Source organism: Acomys minous, assembly GCF_964271855.1.
Source record: "Acomys minous genome assembly, chromosome: 16".
NCBI classification, from domain to species: Eukaryota; Metazoa; Chordata; class Mammalia; order Rodentia; family Muridae; genus Acomys; species Acomys minous.
In genome coordinates, this window is record NC_140498.1 from 84,080,470 (window position 1) to 84,101,124 (window position 20,655).

Sequence of the window (20,655 nt, forward strand, 5' to 3'; positions counted from 1 at the left end):
CCCAAGAGACAGGGTTTCTCTGTGTAGCCGTGGCTGTCCTGGACTGCCTTTGTAGACCAGGCTGGCCTCGAACTCACAGAAATCTGCCTCCCGAGTGCTGGGATTAAAGGCATGGGCTACTACCATCTGGCCCTTTCCTCTTTATACGTTAGTTGCCCAGGGTATTTTGCTGCAGTGATACAAACCTGACCAATACACTGTCCTGCAGGGAAGAGCAGGGCCTCCCTGCCTAGGATACGAGGCAGAGACCCATGCACCTTTGCCCTGTTTGAATGGGTTGTACTCAGAGGGTGTGTGTGGGTTATGAATTAAATTTCTTTCTTTTTTCTTTTTCTTTTTTTCTTTTTTTTTCAAGACAGGGTTTCTCTGTGTAGCCTTGGCTGTCCTGGACTCACTCTGTAGACCAGGCTAGCCTTGAACTCACAGCTATCCACCAGTCTCTGCCACCTGAGTGCTGGGCTTAAAGGCGAGCACCACCACGCCCGGCTGAATTGAATTTCAAAAGCAATTATTTGTCTGTAGTCCCAGCCTTGTGAGGCTAAGGCAAGAGGATTGCAACAAATTGAGCAACACACACACACACACACACACACACACACACACACACACACACACTTTATCTTCCACACTAAATACCAAAATCAGTTTCACTGGATTTTTTTTTAAAGCTTTATTTATTGTATATGAGTGCTTTATCTGCAGAAGAGGGCATCAGATCACATTATAGATGGGTTTTGAGGCACCATGTGGTTGCTGGGGATTGAACTCAGGACCTCTGGAAGAGCAAGCGGCGCTCTTAACCACTGAGCCATCTCTCCAGCACTTTCACTGGATTTTAAAAGAAATTTCACCCTGCCCAGTGGGTTGGAAAGGGCCATAAACCGGAAGGAAGAGGCAGAAGAGACTTGGGCCAGGGAGGCCCAGGCCTGGATTCTGCTTCCTGCTCCCAGCGGAGTGGACATCTTTGCCCTGGAGTCAGCAGGACTGCAGCGTGTAGTAGGAGTTCCCAGTCACACACTCTGCTTCTGGTTTGCTGGACCTCGGAAGCTGCCGAGTCCATCCTTTGGGCCGAACTAATGCCTCCTCATCTGCCTGCCCCTGGGCCGTTAGTGGCAGCCCTTAGCTCATTGGCACTGGTGTCTCCTGTAGTTGGGATGGAGGTGTCTATCCCTGTCACCCATCACCTATCGGGTTAGGCAGGAGTCCAATAGCACTGAAGGAAAGGGTGCCGATGCCTCTAGAGGAGAAAGGTTGCTGTGTTTAGGGAAGGGTTAGGACAGAGATTGCTCAGGGCTGCTGAGAGGGCTCGGCAGGCAAAAGTGCTTGCGGCCAAACCTGACAGCCTGGGTCCCACGTGGTGGAAGGAGAGAGCCGATCCCTGCAAACTGTCCTCTGATCTCTAACTATGGGCCATAGTATGCACATTTGCTGCCCTACTCACCACAGAAAATAAAGAAATGTCATTAGATTAAAAAAAAAAAAGTCGCTCTGGCGTGTGTCAACACACCTGCTTTAAATCGAAGTCCTGAAGCCAGAGCCCCCACCCCACCCCCCCACCCTTTCTCTACCTGCTGCTATGGCGCCTGGAGCCCAGAGGGTCCAGATCTGCCACATGAGAGCCTCAGGGGAGCACTCTGAGGCAGCCTTGAGCCTGCTCACTGAAAAGCAAGCACATGGCGGGGGAAGGCATACTTATTTTCATGCCAAACAAATCCTTATTAAAAACGTAAAATAGGACTGGGGAGAAAGTTGATCCCCAAAACTAACATTGTAAGAGCCAGAGGCACTGGCTCACCTGTCATCCCAGAAGAGGGGACAGAGAGACAAGCCAGGGGCCAGTCAGCCTAGCTCCACTCAGCAGGGTCCAGGTCAGTGAGAGACCCTGTATTAAGCAGGGTGGACAGTGCCTGAGGAACAACACCCAAAGGGTGTCCTCTAGTCTCCACAGACGTGCTCATACATGTACGTATGTAAACACGTGTGCGCCTGAACAGACATAGACAGGCAAACGGGTAGATAGATATAGAGATATAATGTGTGTGCTCAGGTGTGTGCGTGTGCACGAGTAAGCCATGGTGGTGTGTACCTGTAACCCTAGCACTCAGAAGGAGAAAGCATGGGGGTTGGGAGTTCGAAGCCAGCCTGGGCTACATAGCAAGACCCTGTCTCAAATATTAAAATAGGAATAGGAAGAGTCTTTTAGGGAGGGATGGAGGCATTGGAGACAGGGAAACACGGGACAGAACCAATTCTCCAACCGCAGCTAATTCTGGTCCAAACTCTGAATACTGCTCCCTTTATTCTCCATCTCATCCCCTCCTGCCCAGCATCCCCAGACATCCTCTCATCAGGACCACCATCCCAGGCAGGCTCCTCTCTGGTCTGCTTGGATGACAGAGAGCCCAACTGTCTGGACAAAGACCTTTTACAGTTCCCATTGTCTGATTCCGCCAAGCACTTAGTGTCTCCCCACCACCGAGCTCATGAGCTATGTTTATATCTGCGACACTTTGACTCTGGCCGCACTTGTTAAGGTGACTTAACCTGGATTCTTTCCTCATCTGAAAACATGCGGATAAAAGTGTTTGCTTGGCCAGTCCACACCTTGGTGGGGGAGGTAGAGGCAGTTTTGATATTCTGAAGCAAGGTCTTACTCATCGTGTTAGAACTGCAGGGACTAGGAGCCCGAGAGATGGCTCAGTGGGTAAGGACACTGGCTGCGTAGTTGTGAGGGCCTGAGTTTGGATCCCCAACATACTTCATGTCTGCACCCCCAGTGCTATGAGGATGGGCAGAAGCGTGGAAGCAGCCAGCTGGCTGCCTGTGTAGCTCTGGGCTCATGAGAGACCCCAGCTTAAGAGAATAAGACAGAGAGGGTGAGAGCACGCGACGCCAGACATCCTGCTCTGGCCTCAGCATCTTGTGGCTTTCTCTCCAAGTTCCCTCCCTCCCACCCTCCCACCCTCCCTCCCTCCCTCCCTCTCTCCCTCCCTCCCTCCCTCCAGGATCACAGCCCTGAAGCAACAGAAAAATCAATGAAGTATTTTAAGAATTTGAAAGAGAGCTGGAAAGACGATGGCTCAGCAGACAAGAGTGCTCGCTGCTCTTCCAGGACCTGAATTTGGTTGCCAGCACCCACGTCAAGTGGCTCATAACCATCTGTAACTCCAGCTCCAGGCATCCGATGCCACCTTCTGGCCACTGCCGGTACTACACTCATGTGGTGCGGTATACCTTCATACAGACTCAGACAGACATATAAATTAAAAAGAAAAAAAAATTTAAGGTAGGATGGCCCGTGGGTAAAGGCACTTCAAAACATTTGTGCAGCCTTTTGTTTGCTTCTAAGCAAGACATAACTTGACCCTTCAAAACGAGCTGGGGCTGTGCTTTCTGACAAGAAGTGAATTTGCTGACATTCACGAACAGTCCCCTTTTGGTGGTCTCTGCAAGCTTGAAGCAAGGTCACAGAAACAGTCTCCTATTTCAGGGGCTCAGAAGAGACAATGTATAGAAAAAGCACATTCGTGGGGTCTCATTACCCAGGGCTGGGCTGCAAAGGGGATTCCTGCGCCATTAACTAACTGGATTCGCATTTCTCGCCATGGACCGGGAGGTTTCACTTAAAAAGCATTTGGTTTCCAAAGGTTTCTGAGCGATCCTGTTTCCCCCTCCCACCCCCCACCCCCACCCCGTGTTAATTTTTCCATTGTCTAGACAGCTGCAGAGTCAGACAGGATTATCTAGAGGAAGGGGTCGGTTTATGACCCAGAGTCCACCTTCACAGCCAAAGGAATTTACATACTAATGGCCTCTGAGGCAGCTGTCATAAGAAACTGGGCAAAAAGCAAACCTCGAGTGTTTGTAGTTTCTGACATTTGGCAGGGGCAGCTCTGCTTTGCATTGCTAATGCGCTCGAGAGACCTCCACACAGAGCCACACAGGAAAGAGGCGATGCCCGCCCACGCCTGGCGGTGGACGCACTGGAGCCACGGACCAAGGCGTTACAGAAAGCAAGCTGTTGGTCTTACAGTCGGAACAGGAAGTGTCATGAGGCTACCCATTATGCCTGACAAAGATGCCCTTTGGACTTGGGTTGTGTAACACTCAACCTTTTCCAGAGACTTCCTTCTGCCTACTCTCTCACTGGCCCTCTGATAGGCTGTCCCCCTGTGGTGCCTCTGACAGAGGCAGGGTAGGGTTCCCACACCAGCTACACCCACCATTTGCCTAAGACAGTGGTTCCCCAACCTTCCTAATGCTGCGACCCTTTAGTATAGTTTCCTGGGTCCCGGTGACCCCCTCAATGATAAAATTATTTTTGTTGCTACTTCCTAACTGTAATTTTGCTACTGTTGTGAATCCTATCATAAACATGTGATATGCAGGACATCCGTTAAGTGACCCCCGGAGGGGCTTGCGGCCCACAGGTTGAGAACCATGTGCCTAAGACACAGCCCCTGGACTAAGGGACTTGCGTTTGGCTACAGGCACAGAAACAAGGTCAGTGTTGTCTGCTTCCCACGACCTCCCAGGCCACAGCAACAGGATGAGGCTCAGACTCAGCAGCCTGGCCTGGCGTGGTACACATGGTGGGGGAAGAAGCTATACAGGGAGATGGATCGGTTAGTAAATTACTCACTGGACAAGCATGAGGACCTGAGTTCAATCCCCGACACCCATGTAAGGAAATGGGTGTGGTGATGAATGGTTTAAATCCAGCGATAGAGAGGTGGAGATAAACAGCTTCTGGGGGGCTGGCTGGCCGGCCAGCCTGGCCTAAGTGATGAGCTCCAGGCTCAGAAATGCCCTGGCTGGACAGGTGGGGAGTGGTTGAGGAAGATACCCAACATTTACACACACACACACACACACACACACACACACACACACACAGAGAGAGAGAGGGGGGGGGCGGAGATTTTCAAGAATTTATACATAACCTGGAGAACAGTACAAATTACAATAGATGGTGCTGGGGCAATTCCACAGCAGTTGAGAAAATATTCAAATTTAGATAAAAAAAAAAAAAAACCTCAACCAAATAGTGAACTCAAAGCTAAGGACATTTTAAGGATTTTTGTTTGGAGATCACCCACTGAGCCATCTCCCTAGCCCCTGGATTCACTGTTGTAGTCTTGAAAAATTGAGCTCCCGGCTGCCTGCCTCTCGTCTTTATTGATTTCTAGCTCACAGCCAAAGACACAGTCCTGGAAAGAGGTACCGTAGGGTCCTTCCGTCCCTGCAAAGGCTACAGGGGATTTTCCTGACAGGATCTAAGTCAAAAGACACACGGTCTCCACCACGAGGAGGCCTGAGCTCCCTGCCTGCAGGCTGTATACCCTTGGGGCAGAGTTGAAGCTGTGGGGGCAGGGACATTTCTGGCACATCAGCAGACTGTCCCAGGACTGTCAGACACATGAGATCAGGGACATGACTAAACAGCATTCCTGGGGACGGCCCTTGACGAGGGGCGTCCAAGTCTGGGCTCATTGATCTCTGGATCTGGCTGAGAAACACTCGGTGGTAACCAGCCGTGAGTGAGAGTCCAGCAGAAACGGCATCAAACGCCCGACTCCGGAAGCTCAGGCAGGAGGAGAGAGAGGGCTGTGGTGTTGGTGACATGTGGTGACATGTGGTGACATGTGGCAGACTCAACAACGCGCCTGGTGCTGCAGGGAAACACGGGTCCCTACAAAGGGACCATGAGCCGTGAGGACCCTTCTGGAGGCATCAGTCTTGTGTCACCTAAAGATGCTTAGAGCGAGTGAGACAGCGACATGACGTGAAGAGGAAGGGGGCTCGTTCCTTATGCCTAGTGCACTGGGGAGCAGAACCGGCCAGCCAGGTGTCCCCTGCCCAGCTTAACTAGCCATCTAAATGTGACATGTCGCTTTTTGTTGGTGTGGCCAGTATCCTTCCGGGCACTAAATCCAGGTGGCCCTAAGCAGACACTGGACACTTCAAGCAAATGAAGGGGCAGACACCCATAGGGGACAAAGGACCCATCCAAGGTCACACTCATTTGATGACATGATTAGGTCTGGCATGGTGCCGGGGAGAATGAGACTGCGAGCCCAAACGCCATCGTGGCGCGCTGCTAAGCAGTTAAAATGTAAAGAGTAAAAAGAGATGAGATTAAATTAATTTGTATTTAGTTACTATTGTATATGTGTGTGTGGCGGCGGCGGCGGGGGGGGGCGGAGAAATAGGACATAGGCACATGCTGGTGGGGAAGAAACGGGACACAGGCACATGCGTAGAGGTCAGAGGTCAGAGAACAATTACGGGGAGCTGATCCCCTCTTTCTGCTGTGGGTTACTCGTGTCTTCAGGCTTCCTTGTCAAGCACTTTTAACAACCCGGCCATCGCGACAGCGCTAGGTTCACTTCAGAAATCGGTGGCTGGGACCAGCCTATCAAAACGCTGCTGGCTCATCGCGGAGTCAGCGTGACAAGTTATTAATGGGGTTGTCTACAGCCTTGGTATCTCCTGAGTCTGAAACCTGTGTGCATTTCACCCCTCTGACCCATGTCAGCTGCCCTACAGCTATTCAAGGCTGGCAGTGGCCAGGATGGACATCTCAGCACTTATGTATCAGACTCTCAGGTGTGTTTAGGTATGAATGTTCACAAGTACATGTGTGGGGACAAGAGGAGGGCACTGGGTGTCCCTATATCACTCTCCGCCATATTCCCTTGAGACAGGGTCTCTAATTGAACTTGGAGCTAGGCTGGTGGCCAGCAGTCCGCAACCGTTCTCCTGTCCTCACCTCCCATGGCACTGAAGTTATGGGCATGCTCTACTTATTATATGAGTACTGGGGATTCGAACTCAGGCACTCATGCTTGTAGAGCAGGGGCTCTCACCCACTGAGAGGCCTCCCCGGTGCCTCCACCCTAAACTGAATCTCAAGGCTGGATGTTGAAGCGGGGAGCTAAGGGAGCCGAGGGAAGCCATCAGTTACCGTTGCAGGCTGAACACAAACGAAGGCTCCCTGAATGCACCCTGACCCTGAGACCCAAATCAGTCCACTGTCGACAAAGCCCCGGCCGTATGGACCCAGAGTCTTCCTGACTATGAATCCTAAACAACGCAGAAGCAGTTTGCTCGTCTCCACATGGACCGTCCTCCTGTCCCCAAGCCTTCCCTACCCTGTCCTCTCACCTCCAGGCGGCGCAGATGCTCTGCCTGGCCCCCAGGTGCAGGAGACGCATCCAGCAGCCACCTGGTTCTCTTCCAGGTGAGTTCAGGGTGTTCACCACGGCATCACCCAGCTGAAATAAACCTAGCAAGCAATCTGCTAAGGCACTGTGCTCCCGTGACCTGCACACATGCTACGTGGGCTCTCGATGTCCTTCCTTCCCTTTCCCCGCCCTAACTGGGGTGGGTTCACTAAGCTATGCTCTTCATAAAGGCCAGCCTTAGCCAAGACTGCCCCAACATCAGACTGTTGAGCATGGTCATTCTCCCCCACCTCACCCCCCTCACTCTGGGCACCATTACCATCATTAACACCACCATCACCATCACCACCACCATCATCATCATCATCATCATCATCATCATCATCCCTGAACATCTCCATCATCACCAGCAGCAGCATCACCATCATCAACATCACCACCACCGCCATCAATCAACATTCCCAGCATCACAATCGTCCTGATGACATCATCACGCCATCACCACCGTCACCACAAATGTTACTCTGAACTACGTACTGCTCTACGTGACTAGAGCCCAGAGCTGCCGGAGCTCCTTTCAGGGTCTTCCATTGTGGATCCTCTGACTAATTCCCTGCGCTCCACTCCAAAGCAAACGCCAGAGTTGGAAGCAAAAGCTCCAGAAACTGAACTTGCATTCGAGAGGTGTCTCTGGGGCTTCCCTGAGCCACCTGCTTCTCCCCGGCCCTAGAGTCCCCATGTACAGCAGCACTCTACCAGGACTCACCGCATTCGTCATTGGGGGGAGGGGAGGAGGAGTGGCTCCCGCCCACTATGCTCCTGCCAGCTTCACCTCCCCCCCTCCCCCCTCCCCCCCCCTAACAAGGCAGCCCCACTTTGCCACGCTCCTCCCCTAAAGGCCAGCTTGAGTGGGGACAGCAGGTAGGAGGCCACCTGCGCATGGATGGCCCTGTGTGGGCCCGGATGAAATTGACCGGAGTACTCGGTGCCACTGACCGGCTCTCCAGCTTCATGTCCCCTGCCTTAGTGAAGAAAAAACCAAGCAAGACAGAGTAGGGTGGCGTGTGAGAGCCTCAGCTTCAGGTCCTCCCCTCCCCCACCCCAGGCAAGAAGGCTGGGCTTGGGCAAATGACCCTGGAAGAGGTCAGGGGGTGGAGAGGCGCCCCTTCTCAGAAGAATATAAACATTGGAGCCTAAATCTCCAAGCAGGTTAGAAAGCTGCAAATGTTGTAAGATTTTTTAAAAGGTATTTTCTGGGACAGAAGAGATGGCTCAGTGGTTAAGAGCATTTATTAATCTTGGCGGGGGTACCTGAGTTTAGCTCTGAGCACCCACATGGTGCTCCAGTTTCAGGGGATCTGATGCCCTCTTCTGGCCTCCATGGGCACTGCACGCACATGGTGCACTTAAACGGACATGGACACAAACATACACACAAAAATAAAGATCAGTAAAATCCTTGAGAAAGAATTTAGCTGAGAGGGAGGAGACGAGGAAGCAGGGAAGACTATGGACAACAGCTGTTATGCCCAAATTTTGGGAGACTCCCTGAACAGACCACCCAGGAGCCGAGTTCAAATGCAATCGCAAGGAAGTCTGTAATGCAGGTTCGAACCTGGGCCACACCTCCTATGCAGTGATACAGTAGAGATGCAGGGAAGTGGCTCTGAGTCTCAACTGAGAATGGTTTTTATGGGTTTTAGACAAAGAAATGGGTTTTACAGTACATGGTTGGATGGCGTTTGGGCAGAAAAGCTGCAAGCCTTGGCATTTCATTGTTGGGTAATAGGTGTAGAGGCAAGTTGACCTATAGAAAAGATTGGTTGAAGCAGTCATGGGCGTTAGGAACGTTGGCCTGGCTTCTCCTAATAGGTTGTTGCTATGTGCCAAACCACCTGCTAGTCAGCTTGACCAGCAGAGAGTATATTTGGACTTTCCCAAGGTGAGCTGATTATGTTGCTAGGGGAAATTTTCTGTTTAGACTAGTTTGTGGTTTTCCTGGAATCTGGGTTCAGCCCTTGGCCAAGTTTAACACAAAATGGAGTTCCTTTTCCAAAATGGAGTTTGTCTGGTCCTTACACAGGGAGAGCCACTGCATGCCAGCACTGGGGCCCAGGTGTTTGGTCCAGTGGCATGCTCACTCCCTGACCACGTCTTTAGTCCTGGCTACACGACCCTCCAGCTGGGCTAAATTCAAAGCTATCCCTAATAAGTGTTTTAAGATCTCTATCTTTTTCTTACTTATTCTAAACCCAGGCCCACCAGGAAAATGGCCCCGAAGACATTCGGGAGCCTGCTGTGTATGCAGGATAATCAAAGATAACGAGCAAAGCCAGGAGCGGTGGCGCACGTCTGTAATCCCAGCACTCGGGAGGCAGAGGCAGGCAGAGCTCTGTGAGTTCAAGGCCAGCCTGGTCTATAGAGTGAGTCCAGGACAGCTAAGGCTGCACAGAGAGACCTTGTCTTGGAAAAGAGAAAGAAAAAGAATGAGCAGGGGCCGGAGAGATGGCTCAGAGGTTAGGAGCACTGTCTGCTCTTTCCAGAGGTCCTGAGTTCAAATCTCACCAACCACATGGTGGCTCACAACCATCTACACCCTCTAATGGCCTTCTCTGGCCTGCATGTATACATGCAGATAGAATACTCACATGCATAAAATAAAATCTTTTTTTTTTAAAAGAAAAAATGAAAAAACAAACAAACAAACATACAACAAGAACAACAACAAGGAAGGTGAAGACATCAGACCCCCAGGGTTTGCTGGCCAGCCACCCTGGCCTACTTGGTGAGTTTCACGTCAACAAAGACTCTGTCTCAAAAACACCAAGGTGGATGGCACCTGAGGAATGCCACTCAAAGCCGATCTTTGTCTTCCACACGTGTACGTGTACACACACACACACACACACACGCGCGCGCGCACACGCACGGGGTGAGGGGATGGTATGCATTGTTACATATAAATTATTGGCTTAAAAATCACCTTTATTTATTTTGTGTGAGGGTTGTGTGCAAGTCATGGTTCAGCCGTGGAGGTCAGAGGACGACTTGCCGGACTCGGTTCCAGGAATCAAACTCAGGCTCGGCGGCAAGCACATTCATGCACCACGCCATTGCTGGCCTTGTTACATGCAAGTTCCTCCTGACAACTCCTAAAGCGGGGCACAGCTCACGGGGCATATGTGGGGTCATGTGCTGGGAAAATATAAAAAAAAGAAAAGCGGCACAAAGCGAATATACATAAAAGCTAACTAAGGGCTGGAGAGATGGCTCAGAGGTTAAGAGCACTGTCTGTTCTTCCAAACATCCTGAGTTCAATTCCCAGCAACCACATGGTGGCTCACAACCATCTATAATGAGATCTGGTGCCCTCTTCTGGCAGGCAGGCGCACATTGTTTTTTTTTTTTTTAAATCTCCCAGCTCAGGCAGGGTCCCAGGTTCCCATCCACATGGCCTTGTGCCACTTGCAGTCCCTTGTCTTCCAGTGACTGAGCACCCTGTCACCAGCTGCCTGGTCCCAGATGAGGCCCCACATCCTGCCACCTGTACCTTCTCCACAGAAACTACTGGTTTCCTTTGATTTAAAAGAACCAGGGCTTTGGAGCTGTGGGAAATTTACTCCCAAGCTCCAGTTCTCGTTAAAGAAACAAACAAAAGAGATTTAAATGTGAGGAGACATCTTTCCCTGACAACGCGAAAACAAAAGAAGGCAGCAGGAGCCAGCCTGAGGTTCAGATCATACCCACAAGGCAAAGCATGAATCAACCAATTCAAAAAGAAAAAAGAAAGAAAGAAGAAAAAAAACAGAGAAATGCCTTCGACAGCTCTGAATTTCCCAGGAAAATGCTTCCAGCTGTGAGCCTGGCTTGAGACAGGCGGCTGAAACCTGCGGGCCTGTTTACAAGGCCCACTAGAACGCACTGACCAGGGAATCTGTATTGTGGTACACTGGAGGGTGAGGGAGGGGCTATGAGTGATGGCCAGAGGTCAAAGGCCAAAAGGGACCTATACGAGAGAAGAGTTTCTATTCCACGGGACAGTGATGAGGCTGGCTGTGGAGCCCACCGGATGACAAGCTGTGGGAAGTCCCACAAGCACACAAACTGAGGCTCACGGACTCAGCTCCTGGTTGAAGAGAAGCAGACGCAAACGGAGGGAGGGAGACACACACACACACACACACACACACACACACACACACACACACGCAGCAGAGATTCAGTGGGGGTCGGGCTGGGGCTGCCAAGACCGCAATCCGGGAACACTGGAGACCGTGGCTGTTGAGGTTTGTCTCTGAGAGCCAGAGCAAGCGTGGAAGAAGGCTGCTCTGACAAAGACGAGTTGACGGCTTAGGGTGAATAGTGGTCCCCAAATGACACCAGTTAAAATATCAAGGCTGATGTCTCCAAAGTGCAGGGGAGGCAGAGTGCAAAGTGCAGAGTGTCTCAGTGAAGACAGTGCAGTTGTGCCCATCCTGGTCCTTTCAATGAAATAAATAAAGGCCACACAGCACAAGGTAAGGTCAAGTGTCCCTTCATTGGGCAGGAGAGGTAGTCTATCCTGTTTTTTCTCTTTCTTTCCTCCCTTCCTCCATCCCTCTCTCCCTCCCTTCTCTTCTCCCTCCCTTCCTCACTTCCTTCCTTCTCTGCCTCTTCTCCCTCCTCTTCTTCTTGAGAAAGGTTCTTATGTAGCTCAGGTTAGCCCTAAACCCCAGCAACACGTTCCCACTGGGATCACAGGAATATAGAGACACGCCTGGTTTGTACGGTGTTAGGGATGAAGCCTGGGCCTCACGCCTGCTATGTGCCACCATCCCAAGATGCAGTGCTCTCCCTGTCGATTCCTTCCTGGCCAGTGAGCTCCAGGGGCCTACCTTGGCCTCCCCACTGCTGGGATTACAGGGTGCTAGGGATCAGACTCACGTCCTCATGCTCGCATGGCAATCGCGTTCCCAACCGAGCCATCTCCCCAGCCTCTGTCTCTTTCCACGAGGTCTCACTATGTTTTTGAGGATGGCTTGGAAATCACAGTGTAGCCCAGGCTAGCCCCGGTCCTCCCAGTTCACCCCTCCCTGTGCTGGATTACAGATGGTCAGCCCACCTGGCTCCCCAGACTTTGAGGGTCAAGTTTTTCCTCAGAATATGTGATGCGGACTCTGAGGTTCCCAGCGAGCAATGCTGGAATGTTCCTGGTACCGGCCAAGCCCTGGGATGGTCAGATTCCCCTCCCAAAGCCCTTTCCAAGCCGGCTGGAATGTCTGAGTTGGCTTAAGAAAAGAATTCAAAAGCTGAACTTGCAAAGCCTGGGGCCAAAGGCAAGCAGGGGAGTAGAGATGGGGGTGGGGGTGGGGGTGCCCCTGGGTTTCTGTTTGTTCCAGCAATGAAAGGGGTGAGGGTGAGGGAACTCAGCAGCCCTCCTTTTCCTCAGCTCTGTGGTGTGTGTGTGAGTGAGTGTGTGAGTGTGTGTGTGTGTGGGGGGGGAACAACTGTCCAGGCTTCTCCACCCCCTCCTCTGTGGAGGATGCCTTCTACCTGCTACACAACTCCAAGGCACAAGACACAGGGATCCTGCTACAATGTCTTTTTTTTTATTTTAAAGGATTTATTTATTTATTTATTTATTATGTATACAGCATTCTGCCTGCAGGCCAGAAGAGAGTGCCAGATCTCCTTATAGATGATTGTCAGCCACCATGTGGTTGCTGGGAATTGAACTCATGATCTTTGGAAAAGCAGTCAGTGCTCTTAACTTCTGAGCCATCTCTCCAGCCCGCTACAATGTCTTACATCCTTCAGGATGGTTCTGGGTGATCCTGGGGATGGAGGCCGCATCTAGGACTTGCCTTCTGCTGTCTTGGACAAGAGACAGCAGCGTATGCTTCAGAGCACAGAACCTGTCTTGAATTAGCTAAACAGTGAAGGAGAGAAGAGCTCTCTGGTCCCCTCCCTGTCCCCATTGGTCTGGTGTTTTCCTAGCTGCCAGAGAACAATGCTCCAGTCCACAAGCAAGGTTTCAGCTCACACTGGTGACCAGTCCTTATTAGGGATGTGCTGCAAAATACCTCCAAGGCTGCCAAGAGACTACCGTTATCCAGTTTAAAGATGTCTGAAATGATCCTTTTTTAAAAAGTCAGTATCGGGGCCGGGTGCAGTTGGTACACGTCTATAATCCCAGCACTCTGTGAGTTCGAGACCAGCATGGTCTACAAAGCTAGTCCAGGACAGCCAAGGCTACACAGAGAAACCTTGTCTCAGGAAAAAAAAAAAAAAGGCAGCATCAGGGCTGGAGAGATAGCTCAGCAGTTAAGAGCACTGTCTGCTCTTCTAGAAGTCGTGAGTTCAATGTCCAACAACCACACGGTGGCTCACAACATCTATACTCTCTACTGCCCTCTTCTGGTGTGCAGGTGTACAAGCAAATAGAGCAGATAGCCTTTTTTTTTTTTAAAGTCAGTATCACACAGGGGTGATGGCTCAGAAAGTCATGTGCCTGCCATGTAAGCCTAAGGACCTGAGGTCACACCCCAATACCCATATAACAAGACAGGCATAGTGACACATGCCTTTAATCCCAGCACTGGAGAGACAGAGGCAGGTGGATCTGTGAGTTCAAGTCCAGCCTGGGCTACAGAGCAAGTTCCAGGACAGCCAGGGCTATACAGAGAAACCCTGTCTCAAACAAAACAACAAAAGACCCAGGCAGGGTGGCCTTGTAATGCCAGCATTGGGAAGGCAAAACAGGTGGATCCCTGATGTTCAGTGGCCAGCCAGCCTAGCCAAAGCAGCAAGCGTCAGGTCTCAGTGAGGGACCTTGTCTCAGAAAACAAGCAGGACAGCAAGGAAAGATACTCAAGGCCAAGGTGGACCTCTGGGGGCCACAGGCATGTGTAAAGTCTGTGTCTTGAGAGAAAAGAAGGGTAAAATAAAAAGCAGAATGGTGAGACTCAAGGGAAGGTCCCTGTGCTCTGATGAAGAGGGGGAGGACGTGGCTGCTGTTAGGGCTTTCCAAATGTGCTCCTCAAGGTGTGGGCTTGTGGGAGAAAGCCGTTGTGTACTCAAGAAGCATTTAGGGCCAGGGCTGGAGGGCCACCTCTTGCCATCAATTTCCCAGCATCTCTGCATAGTGGCTCACAGCTCTCTGGGATTCCAGTGCCAGGAGATGAACTGGCCTCCTCGGGCCCCAGGCATGCACACGATGCACAGACATACAGGCAGGCAAAATACCCATACACATAAAATTATATATATATTGGTTTTTCCAGACAGGGTTTCTCTGTGTAGCCTTAGCCGTCCTGGAACTCTCTCTCTCTCTGTAGACCAGGCTGGTCTCGAACTCACAGAGTGCTGGGGTTACGGGCGTGTGCCATCATACCCGGATCAAAATAATAATATTTTTTGAAGGTCTTCACTTTTTTATTCTTTATGTACATGATCAGTCTCACTGGGCAGACAGTCTTGAATAATCCATTCAAGGTCGCTCAGTCCAACTTAATGAAGCCTACGTCCTTCGAGTACTGACGGAAACACTGCCGGCACATGTTGAGCCTGTATTTCCGGATCAGACCGTGGCGGTTAGAGCAAATGCGGCAGGAACGAGAACCCTGGCCAAACTTCTGTGGGAGACTCCAGTAGAGCTGCCGGTGCCCCATCTTGCCTTCAGACAGCCAATGAGGTTAAAAAGCCCAAATCATAATTTTTAAATAAAAAAACGAAAGCCAGACCAGAAGCACGGGGAGCTGGAGAGACGGCTCAGTGGTTAAGAGCACTGACTGAACTCGCAGAAGACCCTGCTTTGCTTCCGGGTACCCACGTGCTGGCCTCAGTGTCTGGAAGGGCATCAGGCATTCATGCTGTGCAGGAACGTACACACAGACAAACACTCGTACACATAAAAATTTAAAATATATAGTACAGTAAGAACAAGAAGAATCATTACTTAGGAGAGGAGAGGTCTGACGGCTGCACATCGCTTTCAAATGGCTGGGCTAATGCTGCATACGCAGATGGCCAGACACTAGACAGGTCTCCAAGCAAACACAGAGAGCTGCTAACAACCATTAGGTGCAGCTGGGAGACCACGCGGCTCAATGGTCCTCATGATTAAAATTGCTCCTTAATGGACTTGGCGAGATGGCTTCAGTGGGCGAGAGCTTTCAGCTCTGTCCCCCTCCCTGCTGTCTAGGAACCAGGCCATTCCCTTCTCCTTCCTCCCAGGGCCACCACCACAGATGTCTCCCCCCTTTCTTGTGTCACGGATGAAGGGCATTACAAAAAGAAAGACAAATAAGAGTTCTGAACAAAGTCAGACCCAGCTCCTGGCCCTGTGTATCTCCTGATAGCCATGATGGTTGCTAGGCTTTCTGGGTCTCAGGATGTAGCCCTGATTGGCCCGGAATGCAGAGATCCTCCTGCCTCTGCCTCTCAGGTACCTGATGATTGGTCTCGTCAAACTGGGAAGATCTAGGTTGACTTAGGAGATGAAGCTCCAGGCGTGCCTGTGAGGGAGTTTTCTAGACTGGGCTAACTGAGGAAGAAAGACCCACCCTGAATGTGGGTGGCACCAAACTGTGGGCTGGGGTCCCAGACTGAACAGAAAGAAGAAGGCGAGCCAAGCATTGATGTTCATGTCTCTGTTCCTGACTGTGGATGGATGCAGAGAGACCAGCTGCCTCACACTGCTGCTGCCATGCTTTCCCTGCCATGGCAGACTGGACCGCCAACTGTGAGCCGAAAGCCCTTCCTCCCTTGAGTTACCTTGGTCAAGTATTTAGTCACAGCGACAAGAAATGTAACTAGGGCTGGAGAGATGGCTCAGAGGTGAAGAGCACTGTCTGCTCTTCCAAAGGTCCTGAGTTCAATTCCCAGCAACCACATGATGGCTCGTGACCATCTATAATGAGATCTGGTGCCCTCTTTTGGCTTGCAGGTGTACATGCAGGCAAAACACTATATGTAATAAATAAATCTTTAAAAAAGAAAAGAAAGGAAAAGAAAAGAAAAGAAATGTAACTAATACAGTGAGAAGGAGATATAGATTCTTGCAGATGGTTTTCTTCCAGCCCAGTCAGAGAGAATCCCTCACCAACACACCCTGGGGTGGTTTAAATGGGAATGGCCCTCATAGGCTTATATGTTTGAATGCTTGGTCCCCAGTGGTGGAACTGTTTAGGAAGGATTAGGAGGTGTGGCTTTGTTGGAAGAGGTGTGTCACTTGGGATAGGTTTTGAGGTTTCAAAATATGGCCCAGGCCCAGTCTTTCTGTCTCTGTCTCTCTCTTTCCATATCTCTCTGTCTCTGTCTCTTTCCCTCCCTCCTTCCCTCCCTCCCTCTCCATCTTGTGGATCAGGTGTGAGCTCTCGGCTACTGCTCCAGCATCATACCTGCCTGCTGCCACACTTTCCCACCCACTGGTCTGCCTGTGGTGCACACTGATCTGGGTTAAGCATTGCATCATTCACTCGGTGAGCTCCAGGGTGCTGTGAGTGCTCTCCTTCAAAACCCTAGGCCCTGGGCTGGAGAGATGGCTCAGAGGTTAAGAGCACTTGACTGCTCCTCTAGAGGTCCTGAGTTCAATTCCCAGCAACCACATGGTGGCTCACTACCATCTATAATGAGATCTGATGCCCTCTTCTGGCTTGCAGGTGTACATGCAGGCAGAGCACTGTATACATAATAATAATAAATAAATATTAAAACAAAAACAAAAACAAAAAAACCCAAACCCTAGGCCCTGACTCCCCTTGCTAAGGCGCCTTACAATGGGATGCTGTTTGGAGACGAAGTTTGAGGTCTTTGGGATAGGCCCTGACCCAGCGTGGCAGGGTCCGCATAAGAATTTTAGATAAGCCGGGCATGGTAGCGCACACCTTTAATCCCAGCACTTGGGAGGCAGAGGCAGACAGATCGCTGTGAGTTCGAGGCCTGGTCTACAAAGTGAGTCTAGAACAGCCAAGGCTACACAGAGAAACCCTGTCTTGAAAAACCAAAAAAAAAAAAAAAAAAAAGAATTTTACATACACACACAGACACCAGAAACAAGAGCAGGCAGAGGAGTGACCAAGGGAAGACAGCAGGACAAAGTCCATCTGCAGGCCAAGTGGCGAGGCCACAGAAGAAACCAGATCTGGGTGAGGGAGATGGCTCAGTGCATAGAGACCTCCACCACCAAGCCTGAGCGCTGGAGTCTGATTCCTGGAACCCACATGACGGAAGGAAGAACTGAATCCCTCTCCCCCCACCACACACGAGAGTTGCTAAATTGTTTTTAATAGGCTAATATACCCCCCCACACCCAGAAGGCCTTGATCCTAGAAAAAGCAAGGGCTGTGTGTAGGGAGGAAGATGGTGTCCTGTTCTTCTCTCTATATGTGATGAGAGACTGGGAGACCTGTGTTCTGTAAGCTGGGCTTGCCTGCCCCCTGGCTGATGCTTGGTGTAATGATCAAGTCCGGCGTTGTTTTGTGTGTGTGTGTGTGTGTGTGTGTGTGTGTGTGTGTGTGTGTGAGAGAGAGAGAGAGAGAGAGAGAGAGAGACAGACAGACAGACAGACAGACAGACAGACAGACAGACAGACAGAGAGACAGAGACATATATAGAGAGAGACAGAAGGACAAAGACACAGACAGGCAGAGACAGAGGCAGACAGAGACAGAGAGAAAGAGACAGAGACAGACAGAGACCGTCAGAGAGGGGGGCGCTGGCTTTGAATATAAAGGCCTTTCTGGCTGATGCAGCCGAGTCTCTGGAGCTGTCAGTACAGGAGGTCTGCCTGCTACCTCATGCACATCTCAAGGCAACATGTCACAAGGGACACAACATGTCCCAGAGATTTTCTACGAAGAAAAGTTGTCCATCTGTCCATTGTCTCCTGCACCCCGCCCCCTAATACCACCTCCTCTGCAAAGAGGCTTTTCCTTTCCTGTGCCCGCCACTCACACCTTGACTTCCAGAACTGGGTGAGGTGCCCTGGTGGCTCCGGGAGCCTGTGAGGAGGCCGCCTGCTCCTCTCCTGCTCCTCAGGCTCGGGGCTTCAGCGGAGACTCTTCCCTCAAAGCCACAGCTGCAGCTCAGTGTGTGTGAAGACTCCTTCTGAGCCTGCAGCTCCCCGTGTCATCAGGGCAGCTGGGAGCAATAAGATGCCCGTGGGGCACAAGGCACGGGGCACTGGGGGGGATGGCTGGCACTCCCAGTAACTAGGTAGGATGGTTTTGGTTTGTTTTGCGCTCAAAATACAACCAAACCCGTGGTCAGTGAACACTGCAGGGCACGCCATGTGGGATGGCGGCTATCTTCCAAAGTCATCATCCTCTGGGCTGCGACCTCAAGCGCCAGCCACCTCTGCCCTGTCTGATACGAAAACTCCAGTTTGGGCTGGGGGGGGGGGTACGGGCAGAGGCCGAGCGTTTGTCTAGACTGTTGGTGACTCTCCTCAGATTGTGACCAGATCCCTGCTGAGAAGCCCCATCGGGTTGGAGGGCACATGGCAGCACGAGGGAAGGCATGGCCGCAGGAGGCAAGGCGGCTTTGCTCACAACCTGACAGATGAGCAAGAAGATGAAGGACAAGAGGCGGAGCCCTGCCCCCCACTTCCTCCAGGAAGGCCCGACTTCCCACAGGTTCCAGCACCTCCAAAATGAGCTGAGAACCCAGTATTCATACAACGGACCCTGTTGGGACCTTTTCTATCCAAGCCAGAAAGTCTTGGGTTCTTGTCACAACACTTCAAAAAGATAATAGTAAGGAGAAGGGACAGAGGAGAAAGAGGAGAGGAGGAGGAAGAGGAGGAGGAGGTGGAGAAGGAAGAGTTGGGAGGAAAAGAAGAGGAGAAGGAAAGGAGGGGAACCCCCAATGTCTCCAGAGAATCCGTCCGATTTCCCATCACCGGAGTTAGGAGTCCCTCATACCCCACCAGTGTCCCAAAGGCCCAGAGTATGCAGCAAAGCCAGTGCCAGTTGGTCCAAACCCTGCTCTTCCTTAGTAGACAGGCCGAGCAAGTGTCATCTCTGTCCCTGTGAAACACTCCACAGAACGCCGGATGAGGAAGTGAGATGGTGGCTGATGTGAGGGGCGGGGTCACCACACCCTGGCACCGTTTCCCATGGAGAATGGGACAGGCCAAGCTTAGGGTAATAGAAGAGGCACTCCGCCAGGGATGGCCCTGCAGAGGAGCTTGGCTGGTCAGTGGTGGGAATAAGAGGGTTGAGGTGAGCCGGGCGTGGTGGCGCACGCCTGTAATCCCAGCACTCGGGAGGCAGAGGCAGGCGGATCGCTGTGAGTTCGAGGCCAGCCTGGTCTGCAAAGTGAGTCCAGGACAGCCAAGGCTACACAGAGCCTCGAACTGAGACACGCTCTTATGTAGCCCAGGCTGGCTTCCAATTTGTTATGTGGCTGAGGATGACCTTGAACCCCTGGTCCTCCTGCCTCTACCTCCCAAGAGCTGGGATTACAGGTGTGTGCCACCACTCTCAGTTTATGAGGTGCTGAGGATGGTACCAAGGGCCTCCTGCATCCTAGACAGGCACCAAGCCACATCCCTTAGCCTCAGCATCCCTTAGCCTCAGCATCTCCTTTTTGTTGTTTGAGGAAATGAAGTCTGGGGACTAACCTGGCGGGGGGGGTGCTTAGCTCCAAAGGCTCTTCCAGGGCAGCCCACTGGAAGGGTCTACAGATGGACCCCAGGGGTTCACACGGGCACACGTGTTCCTGCAGCCACTCACACAGAGCACAGTTGTCGGCGGAATCCCAGAAGACATAGTAGGGCTTTTTCTTATGTCGTCAACCTTCTGTGGGGACCATAGTCTATAAATAATAACCCCAATCACTTCCTTTGGAGATTGGTCAGCCTCCCTAAGAGCGGAATGTACAGGCAAGCCACTGCCTCAAGGCAAGGAAGCAGCCCACTAATAGCTGTAGCCTGTCCATTGCTCCTCCTGATCTAAAAAGGGGTGTCAGTGCCTCCTCTCTCCCTAGACTAGGACATAAACAAGGGTGACAGGGTCCTTGCCTACAGTTCTCCCCCCACTTTTCTCTCCTCTACAGGAGAGGACAATTTAAAATAGTTTTCTTTTCTGAGACAGGGTCTGGATATGTAACTAAGGCTAGCCTAAAATCTGCCATCCTCCTGCCTCAGCCTCTCCCATGCTCTGATTACAAATGTGTTTCACTTGCCTGGCTTCAGATTCCTTTTGTGTTCATGCATGTGTATGTATGAATACGCAAAGCCAAAGAGCAACTTTTGATGTTGTGCGACAGATGTCAACTACCTCTTTATCTTTTGAACCTAAAAAGGTTTAGTGTGTGTGTGTGTGTGTGTGTGTGTGTGTGTGTGTGTGTGTGTATGTGTGTGTGTGTGTGTGTGTATACAGAGGTCAGAGGACAGCTTACAGGAGTTGGGTCTCTCCTTCCAGTATGTGGATTTTGGGGATTGAACTCAGGTTACAGGCCTAGGGGCAGATACCTTTTCCTGATG

At 51.3% G+C, this 20,655-nt stretch overlaps 2 protein-coding genes across 2 annotated transcripts in view; both read right to left on the minus strand.

Annotated features, from left to right (window-relative positions):
• The window catches only part of RFLNA (refilin A), a 108,785-nt gene that overhangs the window by 77,559 nt on the left and 10,571 nt on the right, over window positions 1–20,655 (minus strand). The window lies entirely within an intron of this gene.
• LOC311586577 (small ribosomal subunit protein uS14-like) lies at window positions 14,637–14,836 on the minus strand (the record flags this gene model as incomplete). Its single annotated transcript, XM_084762641.1, has 1 exon — window positions 14,637–14,836. The coding sequence occupies one exon, from the start codon at window positions 14,834–14,836 to the stop codon at window positions 14,666–14,668; it is 171 nt and encodes a 56-aa protein (XP_084618767.1). The 3' UTR covers window positions 14,637–14,665.